At 40.1% G+C, this 21,419-nt stretch overlaps 3 protein-coding genes and 1 long non-coding RNA gene across 5 annotated transcripts in view; 3 read left to right on the top strand and 1 right to left on the bottom strand.

Annotated features, from left to right (window-relative positions):
- LOC115630894 (putative sodium-coupled neutral amino acid transporter 11) overlaps positions 1-7,021 on the top strand; it is a 28,107-nt gene extending 21,086 nt beyond the window's left edge. Inside the window, exons 5-10 of the mRNA XM_030527491.1 lie at positions 204-456; positions 3,101-3,171; positions 3,466-3,627; positions 4,185-4,297; positions 5,784-5,975; positions 6,117-7,021. Coding sequence (XP_030383351.1) covers positions 204-456; positions 3,101-3,171; positions 3,466-3,627; positions 4,185-4,297; positions 5,784-5,975; positions 6,117-6,380 — 1,055 coding nt within the window. The 3' untranslated portion in view covers positions 6,381-7,021. The remainder of the gene's footprint in view (positions 1-203; positions 457-3,100; positions 3,172-3,465; positions 3,628-4,184; positions 4,298-5,783; positions 5,976-6,116) is intronic.
- A 2,565-nt stretch (positions 7,022-9,586) lies between these two features.
- On the top strand, positions 9,587-15,148 carry LOC115619960. Its single transcript, XM_030512991.1, has 9 exons — positions 9,587-10,588; positions 10,662-10,799; positions 10,858-11,341; positions 11,398-11,633; positions 11,700-11,914; positions 12,725-13,724; positions 13,786-13,903; positions 14,077-14,820; positions 14,866-15,148. Exons 1-9 carry the CDS (start codon positions 9,599-9,601, stop codon positions 15,099-15,101), a joined length of 4,161 nt encoding a protein of 1,386 aa, XP_030368851.1. The 5' UTR covers positions 9,587-9,598; the 3' UTR covers positions 15,102-15,148.
- A 324-nt stretch (positions 15,149-15,472) lies between these two features.
- On the top strand, positions 15,473-17,750 carry LOC115634005 (angiotensin-converting enzyme). 2 transcript variants are annotated; one of them, XM_030531531.1, is made up of 6 exons: positions 15,473-15,536; positions 15,593-16,855; positions 16,920-17,137; positions 17,203-17,325; positions 17,392-17,573; positions 17,631-17,750. In XM_030531531.1, exons 1-6 carry the CDS (start codon positions 15,492-15,494, stop codon positions 17,639-17,641), a joined length of 1,842 nt encoding a protein of 613 aa, XP_030387391.1. In that variant the 5' UTR covers positions 15,473-15,491; the 3' UTR covers positions 17,642-17,750. The 2 variants fall into 2 exon arrangements, with proteins under 2 accessions (XP_030387391.1, XP_030387389.1); XM_030531529.1 differs by lacking the exon at positions 17,631-17,750 and having other exon boundaries at positions 17,392-17,584.
- A 1,876-nt stretch (positions 17,751-19,626) lies between these two features.
- Positions 19,627-20,176, bottom strand: LOC115634827. The gene is made up of 3 exons (XR_003996457.1): positions 20,141-20,176; positions 19,984-20,076; positions 19,627-19,648 (listed from the first exon to the last, which is right to left on the bottom strand). It is a non-coding gene; the product is annotated as an uncharacterized LOC115634827 (long non-coding RNA).
- Between the last annotated feature and the right edge of the window lie 1,243 nt (positions 20,177-21,419).

The following is a 21,419-nucleotide window of genomic DNA, read 5'->3' on the forward strand; positions in this document are numbered from 1 at the left end:
TCAGTGCGCGCCATGAACGAGGCAAAACAAAAAACAAAAATTGTTGTTAAGCCCAAACTCTGGCATTCGCGTTTAGTTAAAAGTTAAACACAACTATGTATGCAGAAAGTTGCCAGTTGAGCGAAATTTATACGGCACTTGGCGTGTGCCTAGGCGCTTGACATTACAACAGACTTACATACACAAGTACTTTACGTTTCCAGCCATGATATCGTACAATGTCGTCGTGGGCGATACTCTATCCAAAGTGCTCGTGCGCTTCTTCCCATCCTGGGGCGACTCGATGGGTGCTGTTCGATTGGGCGTTGTGTTTTTCGTCACCGTAGGCGTCGTGGTGCCCTTGTGCCTCTACAAAAATGTCTCCCGGCTGGCCCGTGCCAGCTTCATTAGCCTGGCGTGTGTGGTCTTCATACTCTTCGCCGTTATAGTGAAGCTCATGTCGGGTGATTATAAAGTGTAAGTATTTAAGTGTTGTTGTGTTTGTCTTTTTTTTCTTTCCACCTGGCCGCAGGACTTGTGGCCATTGCCCAAGCCAGCGCTCACTTGTTTGTGTTTCATGTTATTTATCACAATAAATTATGTTGCGCTCTGGGGCATTTGGCAAAGTATAGGGTTGTGCTGATGCTGTCGAAGGAGCCTGCCACATGATAGGTGGCTGAATATAAAGCTACAGTTCCGTGGGAGTTGAGCAGCTGCGACAGTCAAGGCCCATGAAGGCGGGGTTTTGTTTATGTTTCCATAAAATGCGCATAGGGTTAATTAAAGCTGATGCACAAGCAATATGAAGACAGAGTGAAGGATGAGATTCCACAGATTAGAAATTACAAATATTATATTCCTAAATTAAACAGTCTTTGATATGAACTACAAAATATTTTTGAAATCAAATAGTAGGCATTTCATATAGGTTATAAAATAACGAAATCTGTTGAATCAGATATCAGATATCAGGTGAATAAATACATATTCCAAAACAAAATTTAAACAACAATTTATAATACTATTCTTGTTACTTTTAATTTAAATAACATTGATATTATTACTTTATGTTAATCAAATATTAATATTAATTAACTAGTGATTTCATTAATTTTATTAAAGCCAACAATTTTTAGAATATTTGAATAATATTCAACTGTTAAAATAAATAAATATTCCAAGATTATTTTGTTGACTTTTAATTTATATAACATTGTGTGATATATACTTTATCAATTATATATTATTTAATAAAGAATTAAATTTTATATACAAGTATGTACATACAGTTTTATTTAAGCAAACAGGTTCCAGAATATTTGGATATTATAAAAGTTTTAGAGTTTATACAAAATTGTTTTATGATAAATAAATATTCCAATATACCAAAATTGTGTTGTTAACTTTTAATTTATAAAACATTGATAAATCAAATATTATTTAAAAAAGAATTTAATTTTATGAGCAAACAGCTTCCAGAATTTTAGGATAATATTAAAGTTTTATAATTTATACACAATTTTTCATAAATTTTTCTACATATATATAAATAGTATGTCAAAAAAAGATTTTTTTAAAAACCGTAACTAAAGAGTAAAAAAATTATTAATTAAAAAGTTGCTGGTAATTTATACGGTACCGGAAGCAAATTTGTGTAATTATTATCCAGATGCGAAACATTTTTGACGCTCACGATCTCTTTATCATTTGTTGTGTGTTTTAATATTCCTAAGCTATCTATATTTTATTTATTAAATGGTCATCATTTGAAATACGCTGAAAATGATTGAAATATGTTGTTCTCTAGGTTAGATACATATACATATGTGAGTAAATATCATTTGTTTCTACTTATTAGAAGCCAGTTATTAAGTGAAGCTTTAGTCGGAACATTGAATCGTTTTTCTGCGTACATACGTATATTTATTTATTCTAAGTAGATACTTTCTAGTCGATGAATAGCAAGTCTATCATTATTTGTTACAGTAATTATGTTTTGTTTATAGGCGTTTACTCATTTAATTAGGCCCTGACAGCCATTGTCTGTTCTATTTTTGAGTTTTCTAGCCAATTTATATAAATTAAAAATAAACAACAAATGATTTTTCAAATTGTTTGTTGCGGCTAATGACACGCAATGATTTATTTACATTTTAATTACAAATTATGTGGTCGTCTGTCTGTCTCTCTGTGTCCAAAGCCAGGAGCTGCCACAGGGCGCCATAAAACCATTTCATTTTGGTTGGTAGTTGGCGGCAACTACAAGTACAAGTACATCGTCCGCCTGGTCTTGACTTTCCACTTCAACGGTGGCGCTTTAGTGCTAAGTGGTGCTTTACTGCCTGCAAATCGCGTCCAAGTGGTGCACTGTGACAACGCGGGTGTCGAGAGGGAGGCAGGGGGCAGGGGGGCAGAGGGGCTGCCTGGCCAAGGGCTGACCTGTGTGTGCGATTCTTGCAAGCGCATAAAATTTAGTGCGCTACTTGTTTGCCTTTTACGGTTTTCATTAGTTTTTCAGTCCGTGAGACAGGCCGGGGGAGGGGGTCTCATGCAACTATGTAGCCGCCTCATGGTGGCCCTGCAGTGGTGGTGTCGGTATTTGGTTGTGCATTTAATAGCTTACCCTTCGTTGCTATGCAAATCGGGGGGCAGTTCTGCTGTTGCCTAAATATGGGTGTGTGTGTGTGTATGCCAACACTTTCCCTACATTCTGGAGCTTTTCACGGTCGCGAGTGCGAAGCCTTTCACTGTTGCTTCGCTTGTTGTTGCCATCGTCAGACGATCCTGGCTACGCCCCCGCCTGTTGGCGCGCAACCCATGCGCATAAAATTTAAATAAATTTCCAATTTGCGGTTTATGTAGCGCACTTTTCTGCTCACCTTTTTGGTTTATTTTGTCGAGAGTTTGTCTTATCTCATGCATATTACGTTACGTTATGGCTGGCGGGGTGTTAAACCATTTGCCCTTACTTTTGTTCAGTTGTGCGATATTTTATTTCACAAGTTGAAAGCCCAAGGAAATGTTAATTTGGTGTTAACTTTGTGTAATTTTTTCTCTCCCATGACTCTTTGTGCACACCTTTTTGTTATTTGTTGTTTTCTTTGTTGTGCTGTCCCACCAGCACGGACACTACGGAGTCCTGGCGCTTTGCCAACACGGATCTAATACCCGCCACTGGCATCATGGTGTTTGGTGAGTATCCTAAACGCCACTTGTAACAGAGAAGATTTCAGGAAATCTTTACTTATGCATCATAATAAAGCATTGCGCATTAAGGCACAGTTGCTCTGCAAAGTGTGTCAAGCAGCTGTGGGCGAGGATGAGCAAGGATGAACAAGGATATACTTGGCAGTACTCTAGCCACGGAGCAAGCCAGGCGGCGCCGCCGACACTTAATAAAATTGCATTTTCTAGTCTGATGTCAATCGAGTTTTTATCTAACTACCTTTTTTTTTGCTTTGTTTCTTGTTCTCTCGTTTTGCACAGCTTTCATGTGTCATCACAATACTTTCCTCGTCTATCAATCGATGCGCGATGCGACCATGGAGCGTTGGGAGAAGGTCACACACATTTCGATTGGTTTCGCCTGGACAGTTGCAGCGCTATTTGGAATCGCCGGCTATTCCACTTTCCGCGCTCTGTCACAAGGTACGCAGCAAAGCAAAACTAATTGCATTAGCCAAATGGATTTTGTAAATCTAAAAGCCATCAATTTGATTGGAGCACCCACACATCACATTGTCAAAGCCGGATGGCCTAGCAGGCCGTCAGGCAGTCCGGGCCACCTCGACACAATCGCCATCGCCAGCACCATCACCATTGTTAGTGTTGGGCGTCGGACTTGGATAAACAGTCCATCTAAATTCAAATTGGAGAACAACAACTGGCACAAAAATATACATTTTTATCATATTTGTGGTGGGCTCTGATGTTTATGCAAAAATTGCGGTTCGACTGTTCACACGCTTATCACAGACACAAGCACATCTGTATATACTTGTATGTAGCTGTATCTGTATATACTTGTACTTGTTTGTATGTTTGCACTAATATAACAGCCGGTTTTTTACGCTTCATACATTTCGAGTGCTGCCTTCTGCATTTTTATCTAAAAAATAAACGAGCATACATGTATAGTATGTGTATGTGTATGTATATGTACGAGTATATAGTATGTTTGTGTGTTGTTTTCTGTTTCCTTCCAGGCGACTTGTTGGAGAACTATTGCTGGGATGATGACTTGATGAACTTCTCGCGTGTACTCTTCTCCATATCCATACTGCTAACTTTCCCCATTGAGTGCTTCGTTTCACGTGAAGTATGTTTGAAATCGTATTTTTTTCTTGTTTTGGCCTGCCGGACAGGCGTCCACTTAGCTGTTGAAATGAAACTTTTTATTATGCCCATGAAATCATTTTACTGCTGTTATATATGTACACTTTCACACTCATTCTACACAAAAAAAAAAAAAAAAAAAACATTTATAAATTGTGTATTTTTAAAGAATTTCAACTACGTTTAAAATATGCCCAATAAACCAATATTAAGGCAAATACTATATTGGAATCAAAATAATAGCTAAGAGACGAATATTTCATCAGTCTAGTTTTCATATAATTCTTCAATGGGGAAACACAAGTTTTACGACTTTATCTATTTTTTCAGAGAGAAAGCTTAAGAGCTAAATTATTTACATATTTTGAATGTTTATTTTAAAATTTTAAATTGGTATTTATGCGAAAAGTTGCTAGACTTTTTATTACTTAAAAATTTTAGTTTTAAAAATAAAAGAATTCGTGGAACTTCATTGGTTTTAAAAATTTATCTTTTTTCTGAGAGAAAGCTTAAGAGCTAAATTATTTACATACTTTGAATGTTTACTTAAATATTTTAAATCGTTATTTATGCGAAAAGTTGCTAGACTTTTTATTATTTAAAAATTGTAGTCCTAAAAATTAAAAAACTTCATTGGTTTTAAAACTTAATCTTTTTTCTGAGAGAAAGCTTAAGAGCTAAATTATTTACATACTTTGAATGTTTACTTAAATATTTTAAATCGTTATTTTTGCGAAAAGTTGCTAGACTTTTAATTATTTAAAAATTGTAGTCCTAAAAATTAAAAAACTTCATTGAACTTCATTGGTTTTAAAACTTGGTCTTTTTTCTGAGAGAAAGCTTAAGAGCTAAATTATTTACATACTTTGAATGTTTACTTAAATATTTTAAATCGTTATTTATGCGAAAAGTTGCTAGACTTTTTATTACTTAAACATTTTAGTTTTAAAAATAAAAGTATTCATGGAACTTCATTGGTCTTAAAACTTAATCTTTTTTCTGAGAGAAAGCCTAAGAGCTAAATTATTTACATACTTTGAATGTTTATTTAAATATTTTAAATCGTTATTTATGCAAAAAGTTGCTAGACTTTTTATTATTTAAAAATTGTAGTCCTAAAAATTAAAAAACTTCATTGAACTTCATTGGTTTTAAAACTTGGTCTTTTTTCTGAGAGAAAGCTTAAGAGCTAAATTATTTACATACTTTGAATGTTTATTTAAATATTTTAAATCGTTATTTATATGAAAAGTTGCTAGACTTTTCATTGAATTCTTTAAAGAGGCATGATCGTTTGTTTCAACTTTAATATCGGATTCATATTATTATAGACAGAAAAGCATTCCCTTGATTTTGTTATAAAGAATTAGTTTCAAACTTATTCCAAGCAATTTATTTAACTACATGTTATAATGTTTGCACAGAAGCCCCTTCTATATTTAAGCATTATTTCTGGATTTCGTTTGCAGATTGTGCGCGCACTTGTGCACCGTTTTGTGCTAAAGGAGCCCATAAGCGAGTTTACGCAGGACAAGGACCCCAGTCTGGAGAAGGGGGCCGAAATCGATGAGTATTCGAAAGCCATAACATTAGCCATTGTGTTCAGCGCTTTCGTTATATCACCCATGACCGATTGCTTGGGTTCGGTGCTGGAATTGAATGTAGGTCGTTTAATATGCACACTAGTACTCCCATACACACACACACACACACACACACACACACACAAACACACACATACCAATGTATTATCAACAAAAGTAAGCAGTACTTAATTCAGTGTACATTTTCTCATAATTTAGGGCCTCCTGGCAGCCATACCCTTGGCATATATACTGCCGGGTCTGGCGTATATACAAATGGAACCGCATGCGCTCTTCAGCCGCGAGAAACTGCCAGCATTGGGACTCGTTGTATTCGGGGCATTGGTCACTATATTGGGCGCCGCTGTCCTGCTGCCCGGCCTCATGGGCGGCGATTGTCGCGCGGACGTAGTAATGAGCTATTGTAGGCGGGAGTATCAGAATGGCACTATGGATGTGGCGGCTAGCAAATTGGTGAATTAGATGTCGGCCACAGAGTGAGCTATTAACACAAAATCGAAGCCAAAGTCAAAGTCATTAGCTTAGACATAAGGATGGGTGCGAGCTGGTTTGATTGTTGGATGCATTTTACAATATAAGTTGCTGTCTGAATTTCTTTTGCTGCACTCTTACACACAAAATCGTATATATATGTAATATATATATGTACATAGCTATGTTCTGGCAAACGAAAACTTGTACCTGAGTCTCTGATGTTCAAAGAAGGTGTGTGTGTGTGTGTGCGCGTGTCTATTAGGTACATTTCTAGGGTATTTGTAGAGCAGAAACTTGGCAAGTGATACGAGTTATTGAAAACCTGAACCTCAGTACAAACAACAAATTCTTATATGCACCATAACATTTTCTTTGTTCCATATAAATAAGACAGGTAGTTGAATTTACGAGCATTAGCCACATTCCTGTTAGCCAACTTTTATTTGGAACGATTGAGCGCCTGTGAGTGTGAAGAGCAAGTTCCTTACAATTTAAACGATCGTCGATGTCGATGTAATGCATGAAATTTTCGCATAGATGTTACTGTAATTAGCATTAGAGTAGTCTGAAAAAATATTTGGGCACCAATATACATACATGCATACATACATATATACAAGTAGAGGCAATGGGGTTCAAGCTAATCAAAATGTTATGTTTACATTCGCAAAAATCGATGAGAGCTAGCTAAGTGTTATTTACAACTAGATACATAGATATACTTATATAACCTATACTATGGCATATTCTTATTAAATCATACTCGAACTCGTTTTATATACTCGTATATACTATATACATGTATACAGCTGTAGGAAATTGCTTTGAACAAAGAGCCAAGCCACTTGAGTACCAACCAATATTAAATGTTAAAACTTGCGATTCTTGCAAATCAAAAAAGAAATGAAACGACACCGCGACAAATGAAACATGAATCTACAAGTATTTAAGAAAAGTACACGTTGCATTTAAGCTTAAATTCATTTAAGTTTAAAAAAGGCACTCTGAATCAATTGTGAGCTGCATGCCGATATTTTTGTACACTTTTTCTCTCTGTGGTAAAAACTAATTTAAAATGCACGTTTTATGTAAATATTTACGATTCTGTATTTTTATATATGATTATAAAAGGGTATTTGATAATTATGGGAAGCAAAGATTTTCGTTTAGTTTGGCACAAATGTTTCAACATTTTTGTTGACTTTCTATTTTTTTTTAAGTGCTGGATACAAACCTCAACAAAAATATCTTCAGTGTTAAAATGTCATTTCCTTATCAATGATTAGCTCTCCAAGTCTATAGCTTGTGGAATTCTAATACCACATACTATACTTACTCAGTCCAGATGCCATTGAGTGCAGAAATTAGTGAACACAAACTAAATGGATCCTGGTCACAATCCGGTCAATATTTAAATTGATCATGAACAAAAGTTTTCGAAACCCATTTCACTCAGCCAAACATGCTCATGTTTTCTAAAATTTATTTGTGAATTATCTGAAAATATACAGAAATACTTGTATTTTATACCCTCTATTCGACGGGTTAAAGGACCTAATAGAAAGAACAGAACGACCAAATGTATTGAACAGGCAGATGAAAGCGTAGCAGCACCCATCTTATAGATACATATAGTATATGATGTAGACATATGCGCCATATATATTCATCTGTATCATAACAGCTAGAGACACCATATATGATCTTATCCAGACTCAAAGAAGTCAATGATCAACTAAATCTGTAAAGCTCTTTTTTTATATTTCAACAACAGGATTGATCGGTGCAGATATAAGTTGTTTATAAAGATATACTGAGTACCCATAATTTAAACATTCTTTGATTGTTACAAAAAAGTTCATTTTAGTTGAATATCTGTAGGAAGGCGCAGCTAGAATAGTTTTATTCTTTGAAAGTCCTAATCAAATGGGAAGTACTAAACTTATTTATTTGAATTTCTGAGAAACATAGCTCGTCCGTTTCGTTCTGTCTCTCTGATTGCGATGATCCCACCTGATACCATTTGTTTCACTCGTAGAGCGGATTTTTATTGTGGTTAGTATCCAGCATTAGCCCCAATCTATCTCTATCTCTCTCCTAAGAGCTTAAACATAACATATCATGACATGACTAAGGCTAAACAAACACAGGACATACCTAAGGGTTTTTTTCTATGACACTTTTTACAAAAACTATCGCTTATACACGAACAAGCGGGAAACTGTTTCCGAAAACAAAACAAAACAAAACAAAACGAAACACTTGTAAATACATATTTAAATGCTATGTGGGGCATGAATAGGTATATACTTATAGATCTGATAAATCTGACATTGTGTGTTTAGTTGCAAGGCGCTACTTTAAAAATGTGTTAAATACACATGTAACTGTGGTAAATGTTTACACACACACTATACTACTATACTCGTATATAACTAAATTTGCTAATAATATTTGCATACAAGTATAATATTTACATACATATGATTGATCAAATTGAACCAAGACAAGTTTTAAAAACAAGTGGACATACATATATAGTACTTGGGTACTATGTGCGAGTATTTAAATGTTTGACCGTTAATGCAATATAGTATATTTATTAATACATATACATACATATATAGAGTGAATATTGTGTATGTATGAACGGCATAGCACTTGTTACATACACATACATTAGCTTATATTCGAATATTATCATATACATACAAGTGCATACAGACATATAGTATACATACATAATTGTGCATGTATAGTATGTGCATTGTAATAATATTAATGCAAATGGTCTAATCAAATTTCATTCGTCTAGTGCATACTATGTGTAACAAAATTATATACTTTAAATCAAATTGCAAGTAAATGTAATAAAGAACGTATTTTAAAAACATACAAATAGCTGTGGTTTTCTATGCGATTATACGATTATACGTATGTACCTCTTCGCACCTCTTCGAGCTCCCCCTCAGTCGGATTAAGCAGTTGAAGATAAACGTGGCAACCACTTGTCAAGGAAAAACGCTCGAGGCGGTTGAAGCTTGATAAGACAGCCATGGTTTTTATTTTCCCTTAACCAACTTTGGATTTTCCCCACAATTTCCTAGCGTATAAAAGCGTTGGTCTGCCATGGATCGGACACAGTACACCCATCACTCCAAGTCATTCAGTTTTTTCAGCTTCAAACAGTCAATAATTGTGCAATCATGACCACCAAGCAGAATTTGTTGTTGCTCTTCGACCACCCCAACGAGCCGGTGTTCATGGACAAGGGCAGGAAACCAGCGGTTTTCGATGTGCCCGACAAATTCCTTATCGAGCGTTACAAACCGATCAGCAACGAGGTGCAGCAGAGAGCCGCCAGCACTGCGAACATCGATCGTCGCATTCCAGTGAAGGATATTTCAATACCTGATCTACGCATTCCCATGTCCTTGGGTCGCAACGACATTTTCACCACCTTTATTCCGCGTCATCGCAAAATTGCAAGTCGCCTGATTGACATTTTTATGGGTATGCGCGATGTGGAGGATCTGCAGAGTGTCGCAGCCTATGCCCGAGATCGCGTGAATCCATTGCTTTTCAACTACTGCCTATCGGTGGCACTCATGCATCGTCCTGACACCAAGGACCTTGGTGTGCCAAACATTGCCGAACGTTTTCCCGAAAAGTTTGTGGACTCCCAGGTGTTCCGCCAATTGCGAGAGGAATCGTTCGTTGTATCGCCTGGATCGCGCATGCCGATTGTTATTCCTCGCGATTACACCGCTTCGGATTTGGAACCAGAACACCGCCTGTGGTACTTCCGAGAGGACATGGGCGTGAACATTCATCATTGGCATTGGCACTTGGTATATCCCTTTGAAGCTGCCGATCGCAGCATTGTGGCCAAGGACCGTCGAGGCGAGCTTTTTTATTACCAGCACCAGCAAATTATTGCCCGATACAATCTTGAGCGTCTGTCTAATGCCTTGCCCAGGGTGCGGCGCTTCAACAATCTGCGTGAACCCATAGCTGAGGCCTACTTCCCGAAGATGGACTCGCTGGTAGCCAGTCGCGCCTATTCACCCAGGCAGAAGAACACTCCCCTCTCTGATCTGCGCAGAGAACAAGACCAGATAATTGTTGATATTGCTGACTTGGAGCGCTGGCGCGATCGTATCTATGAAGCCATACATCAGGGATTTGTAATGAGTGTAAGTGTTGTCAGTTGGAAAGAACGGCGGTATCTATGCCCAACCCCTCAATCGAAAAATGTCTATTTTGCAGGACCGTGGCGAACGCATAATGCTGGACGAGACAAATGGCATCGATGTGCTGGGCAATGTGCTTGAGGCGTCGCAGCTCTCGCCGAACCGTAATCTCTACGGCGATCTGCACAACATGGGACACATTTTTATCTCGCTGGTTGGACCCCCGTGCTTATAGCTTTCAGTTTTTTTATTATATCTGTGCCATATTGCAGGTTCATGATCCCGATGAGCGCCACTTGGAAGGAGTTAGTGCTATGGGAGATTTGAGCACTACCATGAGAGACCCAGCCTTCTATAGATGGCACTCGTATGTCGACGATATCTTCCAGGAGCACAAGTCCCGTCTGCCTGCCTATACGCCGCAACAGCTCAACTATCCGGGAGTTTCCATAACTGGTATCCAAGTGGCAAGTGCTGGCAGTCAGCCGAATATGCTCAACACCTTCTGGCAGCAGTCCGATGTAAATCTCTCCCGTGGCATGGACTTTGTGCCACGTGGCAATGTCTTTGCTCGCTTCACACACTTGCAACACGAGCCCTTCACCTACACCATCAATGTGAACAACGATGGAGGCGCCCAGCGCTTCGGCTACGTTCGCATCTTCTTGGGCACCAAGTTCGATGAGCGAGGCTTGCCCATGCAGCTGCGGGACCAGCGTCTGCTCATGATTGAGCTGGACAAGTTTGTGGTGTCGCGTGAGTGGTTGTGTGTAGGCTAACTTCTATGGCTATAAATATATTTATTCCCTTAGTTAACCCGGGGCAAAACACGATTATGCGCCGCTCCACCCAATCAAGCGTTACAGTTCCTTTCGAGCGCACTTTCCGCAATCTCGACGAGAATCGTCCTGCGGCTGGCTCAGCCGAAGAGCTGGAGTTCTATTTCTGCATTTGCGGCTGGCCACAGCACATGCTCATACCTAAGGGTAAGCTCGAGGGAATGCAATTCCAGCTGTTCGTTATGGTTTCCAACTACGAAGAGGACAGAGTAAGTTTTGGATTCCCCTACTTAATAGGCAACCATTTATTGAATTTGTTCTGAATCATCGCTCAGGTGGATCAAGATCTTGTGGGTGGCTGCAGCACAGCCGCCTCCTATTGTGGTGTGCGTGATCGTCGTTACCCAGATCGCCGTTCCATGGGCTATCCATTCGATCGCATTCCTCGCGCCGGAGCCGACACCTTGGTCAATTTCCTGACTCCGAATATGAGCATTGTGGATGTCAGCATACGCCATCAGGATCGCACTGTAGTGCGCCCCAACGAATCATGAACAATTTCGGAATCTGCTCATTAAACATCTGCTTAAAGCAACGACCACTGATATCCGATATCTGACCCAGTTGAAATATTCTCTAAGCACAAAACTTCTGTACTCTGATATATTATACAAATTATTTACACTATACTCGTATATTACCCAATAAATATTGCACACCAAGTTTTCTTTTGCTATTCCCCAATCCAATTCCTTTACTTTGTTTCACAATCAATTTTGGATATCCACTATATATTTGATGTTATCTTTCGACAAGTATTCCGACTATAGCTTTTCAATTCCAGTATGATAAAGAATGATTGTTAAATTCATAAAAACTATTGCTTTCAATTGCGTTTGAAATAAAAAACCATATAGCAATATTATTATTATTATTTCCATTAATAGCATAGTTCTCCTATGGGCAATGAAGATTCGGACAAGCCGGTAGTTTTCGGGAAAAACTTAGCTCCCATTCAGATGCCTTGTAGATTGATTTTATATTGGTCTCAAACTTTCTTACGATTTAGTAGAACTTATAAATTAAGTAAAAATAATCCAACGTTGGGGCTATCACTAATTTTTGTTTGCCACATACTGTTGTTTTGGGTTGTGGTTGCTATTGTTTTATCGTTCGAATACTTTAGCTCAGCAGTGCCTTGTGGTTTGTGATAACTCGCATGCATTCTTTTCCCATATTGCATCGCTTGCCATTGGGTATAAAAGCCTTGGGTCGTTGAAGAGAAGCAACAGTTGTGAAGTGTTCCTACTTCGATCGACAACAGAACGCGGCTTTAAATTCGTTTATTTCCAATCCTTAGTCCTCACTCTCCCGACATGGCCAACCGAAACAACTTGCTGCTGCTCTTCGAGCATCCCAACGAGCCGGTCTTCATGGACAAGGGCAAGACTCCGACCGTGTTCGATGTGCCCGACAACTATTTGATCGATCGCTACAAGCCGATCAGCGCCGAGGTACAAAACCGTGCCGGCGCGAATGTGGAGCAACGCATTCCAGTGCGCGAGATCTCCATTCCGGACCTGCGCATACCAATGTCTTTGGGTCGCGATGAGCAGTTCTCACTGTTCATACCCAAGCATCGCCGTATTGCCGGCCGGCTCATCGATATTTTCATGAACATGCGCACCATCGACGATCTGCAGAGCGTGGCTGTGTACGCCCGTGATCGCGTCAATCCTCTACTGTTCAACTATGCGCTCTCGGTGGCCCTGTTGCATCGTCCGGACACCAAGGGCTTGGATTTGCCATCGTTTTCGCAGAGTTTCCCCGACCGATTTGTCGACTCGCAGGTATTCCGGCAAATGCGTGAGGAGTCTTTCGTTGTCTCGCCCGGATCCCGCATGCCCATTGTTATTCCACGTGATTACACTGCCTCCGATTTGGACCCGGAGCACCGTTTGTGGTACTTCCGCGAGGATATGGGCATCAATCTCCATCACTGGCATTGGCACTTGGTCTATCCTTTTGAGGCCTCCGATCGCAGCATTGTCGACAAAGATCGCCGTGGCGAGCTCTTCTACTATATGCATGAGCAGGTCATTGCGCGCTATAATCTCGAACGCTTCAGCAACAACTTGGCGCGCGTTCAGCGTTTCAACAATTTGCGTGAGCCAATAGCCGAGGGCTATTTCCCCAAGATGGACTCCCTAGTGGCTAGCCGTGCCTGGCCCCCACGCTTTGACGACACTAAGTTGAACGACTTAAACCGCGAGGCTGACCAGATTAACTTGGATGTTGCAGACTTGGAGCGCTGGAGGGACCGCATCTTTGAGGCCATAAACCAAGGATTCGTTGTCGATGTAAGTAAAAGGAACAACATCCTATAATTGCACTGCTTATCGATTCATGAATCGTTTGAAGGAGCGTGGTAACCGCATTAATCTGGATGAAACTCGTGGCATAGACATTCTGGGCAATATGATTGAGTCCTCTATTGTATCGCCGAATCGCACACTCTACGGTGACTTCCACAATATGGGTAAGTTGTTAACGTAAAAGTGATCCTCAGAAATTGTATTACAATACTTGTATTTAAATTGACAATATTGGGGTCATACAAGTATTTTAAGAGACATCTGAGTTATGTGCAATTAGTATTATTAATTGTTTTTATCGCTTGAGAACTCAATATATTAATCACCTTCATTTCAGGCCACGTTTTCATCTCGTACTCTCACGATCCTGACCATCGCCATTTGGAATCGTTTGGTGTGATGGGCGACTCTGCCACGGCTATGCGTGATCCAGTCTTCTATAGATGGCACGCATACATCGACGACATCTTCCAGGAGCACAAAACCAGTCTGCCTGCCTACAACACCCAGCAGCTGACCTACTCGGGCATCTCCATTACGGGCATTCAAGTGGCCAGCGATGGTAGCCAGCCGAATGCGTTAACCACTTTCTGGCAGCAGTCCGACGTGAATCTCTCCCGCGGCATGGACTTCGTGCCACGAGGCAATGTGTTTGCACGTTTTACGCACTTGCAGCATCTGCCTTTCACCTACACCATCAATGTGAACAATGATGCGGGCGCCCAGCGCTTCGGCTACGTTCGCATCTTCCTGGGACCCAAGACCGACGAACGTGGCCAGCCAATGCTGCTGCGTGACCAGCGCCTGCTGATGGTTGAGCTGGACAAGTTCGTTGTTACACTGAATCCTGGCCCCAACAGCATTCGTCGCCGCTCGACTGAGTCTAGTGTAACCATTCCCTTTGAGCGCACCTTCCGCAATCTGGATGCTAACCGCCCCGCAGCTGGCAGTGCCGAGGAGCTCGAGTTCAACTTCTGCGGCTGTGGTTGGCCCAATCACATGCTGATTCCCAAGGGTCTGCCCGAAGGCATGCGCTGCGAACTTTTTGTCATGGTGTCCGACTATGAGAACGATCGGGTAAGTTCAATATACATGCTATAAATGCCAAGACGACATAAAACTGGAGGTGGTTTCTCTTCCTCACAGGTCAACCAGCAATTGGTGGGCATTTGCAGTGATGCGGCTTCATATTGTGGTGTGCGCGATCGTCTCTATCCCGATCGCCAAGCCATGGGCTTCCCATTCGACCGTCTTCCCCGCGCTGGTGCTGATCGGTTGGTTAACTTCCTGACACCCAACATGAGCATCGTTGATGTGACTATTCGCCACGACAACCGTGTTGTTACTCGGCAAAACCGCTAGATTGTGCACGACTGTCTGAACCGCTCCTGATGTTGCTGCAATGCTACGACCCCGGCCTCCACAGCAGTATGACACTGCGAATTACAACCACTTTAAGAATCGTTACTTCTAGACAATATATTGCATCTTTATTAAGCGAACAATAAACACCGCAAGGCATTTCAAGCAAAAAAATATGAACACTTACTTTTGTACTCAATACATGCGTACTCGCATTTCAGCTTGACGTGCGGCCCAATTGACGAGATTCGCATTGATCGGCTGGCTTATCAGTAGCTCAGTGTCAAAAGTAAAACAATCTTATCGAGCAGCGGGGCTTAAAAGCGAGAGTGCGTTCCGCACACAACTTAGTTTGAGAAGAGCTGTCAGGGAACTTGGTTGTGGACAACAATGCGGGCACTCTACTACTATATAGTGCTGATAGCGGCAATTGGGGTAAGTGTAAGAACCAGATGAAGGTACTAAGTCTTAATCGGATCTTTTGGAATTAGTGGGCCGCTGCTGCTTCCAGCTATGATGTAGAGGCCAAGAAGTTTATCGATCAGTCCAGTGAGCGATACTATAGACTCTACAACCAGATTGCAGCTGAAACGTATGCTTCCATTAAAGACGATGATGATTTTGAGGCGGTCTTTTCCAAGCTAACAACAGTCAAGCGGATTGCCAACGAGCTGGTGCAGATCTCGCGAGAGGCCAGCACCTTTGACCAAAACAAAATCCAAGATGCACAGATCAAGCATGCGCTTCAGGAGCTGCGCAGTGTGGGCGACCTTTTCGTGCTGGGTGATGACTACTTTGAGTCGGTTCTTATTAATTTGGTGGCACTGCAGGAACTGGCATCCGACAAGGATATCGAGCCCTATCTGAATGGTGCTTATATGCCCAACGGGGATGACAGTCCGCTGGCTTACTATCCCGACATACAGAAGATCGTACAGACAAGCAATAGCTCTGCAGAGCTTCAATACTATTGGGAGGCTTGGCGTGAGAAGAACTCGCTATGGGCGTCGGTGAATTTCTACACGATTGTGGAGTCCTTCCAAAGCGCAGCAAAAATATTAGATATACCGGTTCTGCAGCTTTGGTATCGCTACAATAACGACGATTTTCTGAAGCAGATGGAGCAGGCTATGACGGAACTCATGCCTGCCTATAAGCAGCTTCATGCGTTTGTGCGCCAGGAGCTGTACAGGAAGTATGGTGCCGATGTCGTCGATGTCAATGGGCCCATTCCAGATCATCTGTTCCAGCAGGTGCTGGAGCAGGCCTGGGAGCAGGGCAGCATTATTGAGTCGTACTTTCCACGCATAGAACTGCCCCAGTACGATGACTTTGTGAAGGATCTGAGTGCGAAGGATTTGATAAACGAGTCCGAGCGCTTTTACACATCATTGGGCTTCGACCCGCTCAGCAAGGAGTTCAGAGAGCAGCAATTAAAGGAGCCGGATGAAAGCCAACAAAACGATGACTGCCGGGCAGCCATTTTTGATTTGACACCTCATGTCTACCTGAAGTACTGCGAAAAGGTGAACTTTAGAAAGTTGATGCAAAATCACGGCCACATGGCTCGTGTCTATTATGCTCAGCAAAAGAATCAGTTGCCAGCATATTACTTTAACTCTTACGACTTAGAGTATTCCGTTGGAGAGGCTGTAATCCTTTCCGCGGCTTCCCCGACCCATCTCACGTCCATTGGCTTGGCAAAGGGCGTGCAGTTTACGGACAAGTCTCTGATGAATCGTCTGTTCCGAATGGTGAGGAATGTCCTTTATTAATGAGCAAAATCTAATAATTTATTTATTGTTTATTAAAATTAAGGGCATTCACACAATATTGAAAATACCGATGTATTATGTGCACACCAAAGTAATGAACGATCTACTAAACGGCACTGTCGACATGGATACTGTTAATAGACTCTACTGGAAGCTGATGGAGCAACATGCTGGTATTGAGCCGCCAACTGACCGCCCGGAAAACGCCATCGACTTCCCCTATAAATTCTACGTGAATATTGAGCAGAATCATCAAACAAAGTACGTCATCACATTCATTATAGACAATAGATTTTTAATCTGTACAAACTACGCATTTGTTGTAGGAAATTCGTCTCCGAAATTTTGGGTTATCAGTTCTACCGCGCCCTGTGCCAAAAGACCGGGCACCGTGGATTGCTACACAATTGCGACTTCTACGGTAATTATGCTGTCGGGAGCGACTTAAAGTGAGTATGAAAACAATTCAGTATTGTGATTTATTAACTATACACCTGCTCTATATGAAATATTAGGTCTATGATGTCGTTGGGTTCATCAAAGCCTTGGCAGGAAGTTATAGCCAAGATACTACTTCCCGATAATGCTAATTTGAGCAGTCTGGCACTTTTGGAATACTATCAACCCATTTTAAATTGGCTGAACGCACACAATAAGGAGACCAATGCCAAGATTGGTTGGACCTCAACCAAGAGAAGTAATTTGTAAACACAAATTTCAAATATCAATAATTCTCACATTTCTTTCCTTGCAGAAATTGTATAAGCGTATTTCCAAGACCAATAACGTACGTATGTTCAATAATAATATTATCAAATTGAATGTATTTTAAAATGTGTGTCTATACGTTTGAATAAAAATCGTTTTATTTGTATTCAAAGCTTTTTACAGCACTGAAAAGAACTAGTTATGTGTACAGAAATGAACTAGCTTGTTATGCAATATTTGTCTCTTTCGCACTTACATTCGGCAAAGGGGTGTAACATAAATACGAATGCACCTGTTAGTGCGAGTGCAACAGATATATGTGGTCTTGGGGCGCGAACCAAGGCATTCAAAAGTAAATTTAAATTACTTGCACTTGGTAAGCGAAGTATAGAAATAATTAAATTTACAAAACTTAGCTACAAGTTATTCGCACGAGAAGCAATCTACCGCAAGATATTTACCAACAAGCAATTATAGCAACATTCATTGCAAAATTTAAAATTTAATGACTGGGCAAATTTCTTATTGGTCTGCAGTCAGGCGCATAATCTGTTCCGGTAATAGGCAGCAGACAGCTTTTGCAGTCGCTGTGTTCCATTGTGTTCCATTTCTGCCTACCCATGCATTACATTAGCTTCCTAACGTAAATCCCCCAAATAAAATTGAAAACATGAAGACTAAAGGGTAAACATTTTAAATAAAAGTAAAGAAAATTCTAAAATTTCCATTTAATTTTTTAGCTACTATTAGCTGCTTATGGGAAAACCTTAAAATAATCTCTTTCTCGCTAAGTCTTATTTCAGATTTGTTCCAAGTCTTGTGTTTTTAAACGGGCTCTTTTATATTTTGTGTGTTTTCAGGTGTTACAGAAAATATTATATTCTCTTTATTAATTTTTCTGTTATTATTACAATAAATTTAATTAACATGTGCACAACAAAATAGAAATACAATTATTTTAAGAAAAAGGTGAGTTTATTAAAAACTAGACACTACTTGTAAAGATGTGTGTTAGGGTGCGATCTTTGAGTATTTGTATTTTTCTTAGCTTCCTTTGAGTGAAATTGTAAGTAAAAAGAATGAACTATAAATCAAAAAAGGTTGGATGATGAGCTGTTTGCAGAGTAGTTTTTATATTTCTGGAGTATCTTTATTTCTGGAGCATCTGTATTTCTGCAGAGTAGTTTCTATATTTGTGGAGTCGGCATCCGATGCCCCAAAAAGGTAGCACGATCCCGTAGGCCTAATTACCTGAACAGTAAGCGAGTATATAAGCCACTGAAGTCATTTTTGTTTGGTACATTTACATACGAGTTCATTATTTTAAGGCTTAGTTAAACCACAAATGACGGCTGGGCCTGTTGCAGAGGCATGGCGGCGGCTCAACCTCGAGCTTTGGAGCCCTCGAAAGTGTTTACAGCAATATTCGACAGCTGGCCAGACGTCCGCTAAAGTGTCGCAATCTTAAGTCGAAGCTCAGCGAAGCGCAGCACGCGCTTTGTGCGTTCGACGCTCGTCGCTCGTCGCTCGATTGCATCCATTGGCAAGCACTACAACAACAACAATAACAGCAACAACAACCACGAGGGCGATGTTGGCAACTTCGCCGAGTCTTACCGCATTGTCTGCGCGGCGACGACGCTAGACAACGTGACGTGCAACACTTTTCCTTTTATTGCGCCCTCCTCCAAAATGGAGCATATCGACTTTCATCAAAGACTGCAGCCATGGCGAATATTTATGGTAGTATTGGTGCAGGGAGTTTGAGTTTCGTTGTGGCGCAGAAAGTCAGTTTTGGGCAACATGGCCAGCCGGACTTGCCTGTCGTGCCACTAAACGCTTCACTTGCTGTGCGACGGCTCGTGGACAGCATCTGGTGAAGGGTCAGCGATTCTGTCACAGGGCTTTATGCGTTATGCCATGAAGGCGGCGGCGGATGTGGCGGCCATTAGTCAAGCTGAACGCAGCTGTTGCAAGGTCATCGGCGTGGCCGCCATAGCAAGCTGCAAGTTGTCTTCTGCGAATGCATGCCGCACCGTATGGCAACATATAATCACGAGTCGGCTGTGGAAAAGGCATGCATTTAAAAAGAAAGAATCTGTTCAAATAATTATAACATAAATTAAAAATAAGAATAAATAACAAAAGTAAAACAAAATACAAATAATTACAACATAAATACAAATAAAAAATAACTATACATAAGTTCTACTGCTGTTGGGAATCAGAATCAAAAAGATTGAAGGTAAATACAGAAGTTAATCCAGACAGAATGACAGACCGACATGGGTAGATGAAATCGTAATTCGATGTTATTCCATGTTTTGGAAAACATATTATAAAATTGTTTATATTTGCTGTACAATGATAAAAAAACCCACTTAATTTTAAATACTTACACATTCATATTTTGTATAGAAACATTTTTAGCGGAAAGCAATTTCCAAATTCTTTTGATTATTAATTCTTATTAATTAATTATCTTTTTATGCCTTTTATATAGTTGAGATCAATATTAATATTAAAAGTGAAGAAAATCTGATTGAATACACTTACTTGACACATACCAAATGTCCATATATGTATATCAATGGGTTACATTTTGTCTTTATACCACACAACCGCTGAAAACCGACTTCAGAACTCTTGTCAATTAAAGTTTAATATATATCTAGTATATTTAAATCGACTACAAAAGACGTTGAGGAAATTATTAACATTTACTGTGGAATATAGCAATTTTAAAATTAAATATGGTCCAGATTTACACTTTGTTTTGAATATTACTCATATTTAAATAAGTAATTCAATATGTTTTTATTTAAATATACGATGTTTACTTTCCGATTTGAATGTGAAATAGTAGAACATTAAATTTAATATGAAAGTATTCATCTGTACTATGCAACTTTTTTTTATCAGAAAAGGCGAATTTTGAATTTTTCGAAAAGTATTTATTTATTCATCAATATCCATTTTGTCCCCTTTAAAGTAATCATCCCCCTCAGATAAATTGCTCTCTCTTATAATAGAGACATTACTTTTGACTATTTCGTTTATGATATGCATGAAATAGTTCTATTATCTTGTTGACATAGGAACGATCGGTTCAATCATGAGGCTTCTCGAAAAAGTTGTTATTTATATAGTAGATATGCTGATCTAGTTATATAAAGAAATCGTTTTAACCAAAATGTTTATTTGTGCAAAATATTAGCCCAATATTTGAAAACCGCAACCACAATAGATAACATAGTTATGCTGTGGAAGTACGGGGGGAAGCAAATAATCTACATTCGAAACTTAGGCTATTTTTCTTCAAATGGATTTAGGAACTGTAATTTTTTTTTTTGGTGCGCACATTTTAGGCCCATCGATTTGGCAACGATTTGTAGAGAGCTGTGTGCGTGATATGCCACCACAGGCGGCTATTACGGTCTCCAGAGTGCAGCAATATTGGAGCTGTTGCTGCTCTAAGTTGGACGAAGGCTCTTTCACTCATTTGGATTTATTTTAGCTACTTTAGAGTATGCCTGCAGACAGGCAGACAGGCCGGCCTGCCCGCCTTCCGCCCCAGCCGGCAGCTAGTTGTTGTGGGCGTTGCAGTCAGAAACATTGTGTGCAGCTCGAGCGACTCGTAATGACGCTAAGTGCGCAGAAATGTGCAACTGCCGCTAATTGCACCAAATTGTGGCCGTAAAGAGCTCCCCTAAACGAGCGGCGGAATGCTTATGAAATAAAATCATTTCGCTGCGAGTCCAACTTTGACATGGCACGTCATGGTCCGGCTCGTTGCCCAGTTGCCGGACGTACTCGTACTTGTAGAAGTACCTAC

This window comes from Scaptodrosophila lebanonensis, unplaced genomic scaffold (assembly GCF_003285725.1).
Source record: "Scaptodrosophila lebanonensis strain 11010-0011.00,11010-0021.00 unplaced genomic scaffold, SlebRS2 tig00000001-arrow-pilon, whole genome shotgun sequence".
Lineage (NCBI taxonomy): Eukaryota > Metazoa > Arthropoda > Insecta > Diptera > Drosophilidae > Scaptodrosophila > Scaptodrosophila lebanonensis.

Coding starts and splice junctions, on each gene's coding strand:
- LOC115634005 (XM_030531531.1), top strand. CDS start 15,492: ATGCGGGCACTCTACTACTATATAGTGCTGATAGCGGCAATTGGG. Junction 15,537..15,592: donor TGCTGATAGCGGCAATTGGG/GTAAGTGTAAGA, acceptor TTTTGGAATTAG/TGGGCCGCTGCTGCTTCCAG. Junction 17,138..17,202: donor GAGCAGAATCATCAAACAAA/GTACGTCATCAC, acceptor CATTTGTTGTAG/GAAATTCGTCTCCGAAATTT.
- LOC115619960 (XM_030512991.1), top strand. CDS start 9,599: ATGACCACCAAGCAGAATTTGTTGTTGCTCTTCGACCACCCCAACGAG. Junction 10,589..10,661: donor ATCAGGGATTTGTAATGAGT/GTAAGTGTTGTC, acceptor TCTATTTTGCAG/GACCGTGGCGAACGCATAAT. Junction 10,800..10,857: donor GACACATTTTTATCTCGCTG/GTTGGACCCCCG, acceptor GCCATATTGCAG/GTTCATGATCCCGATGAGCG.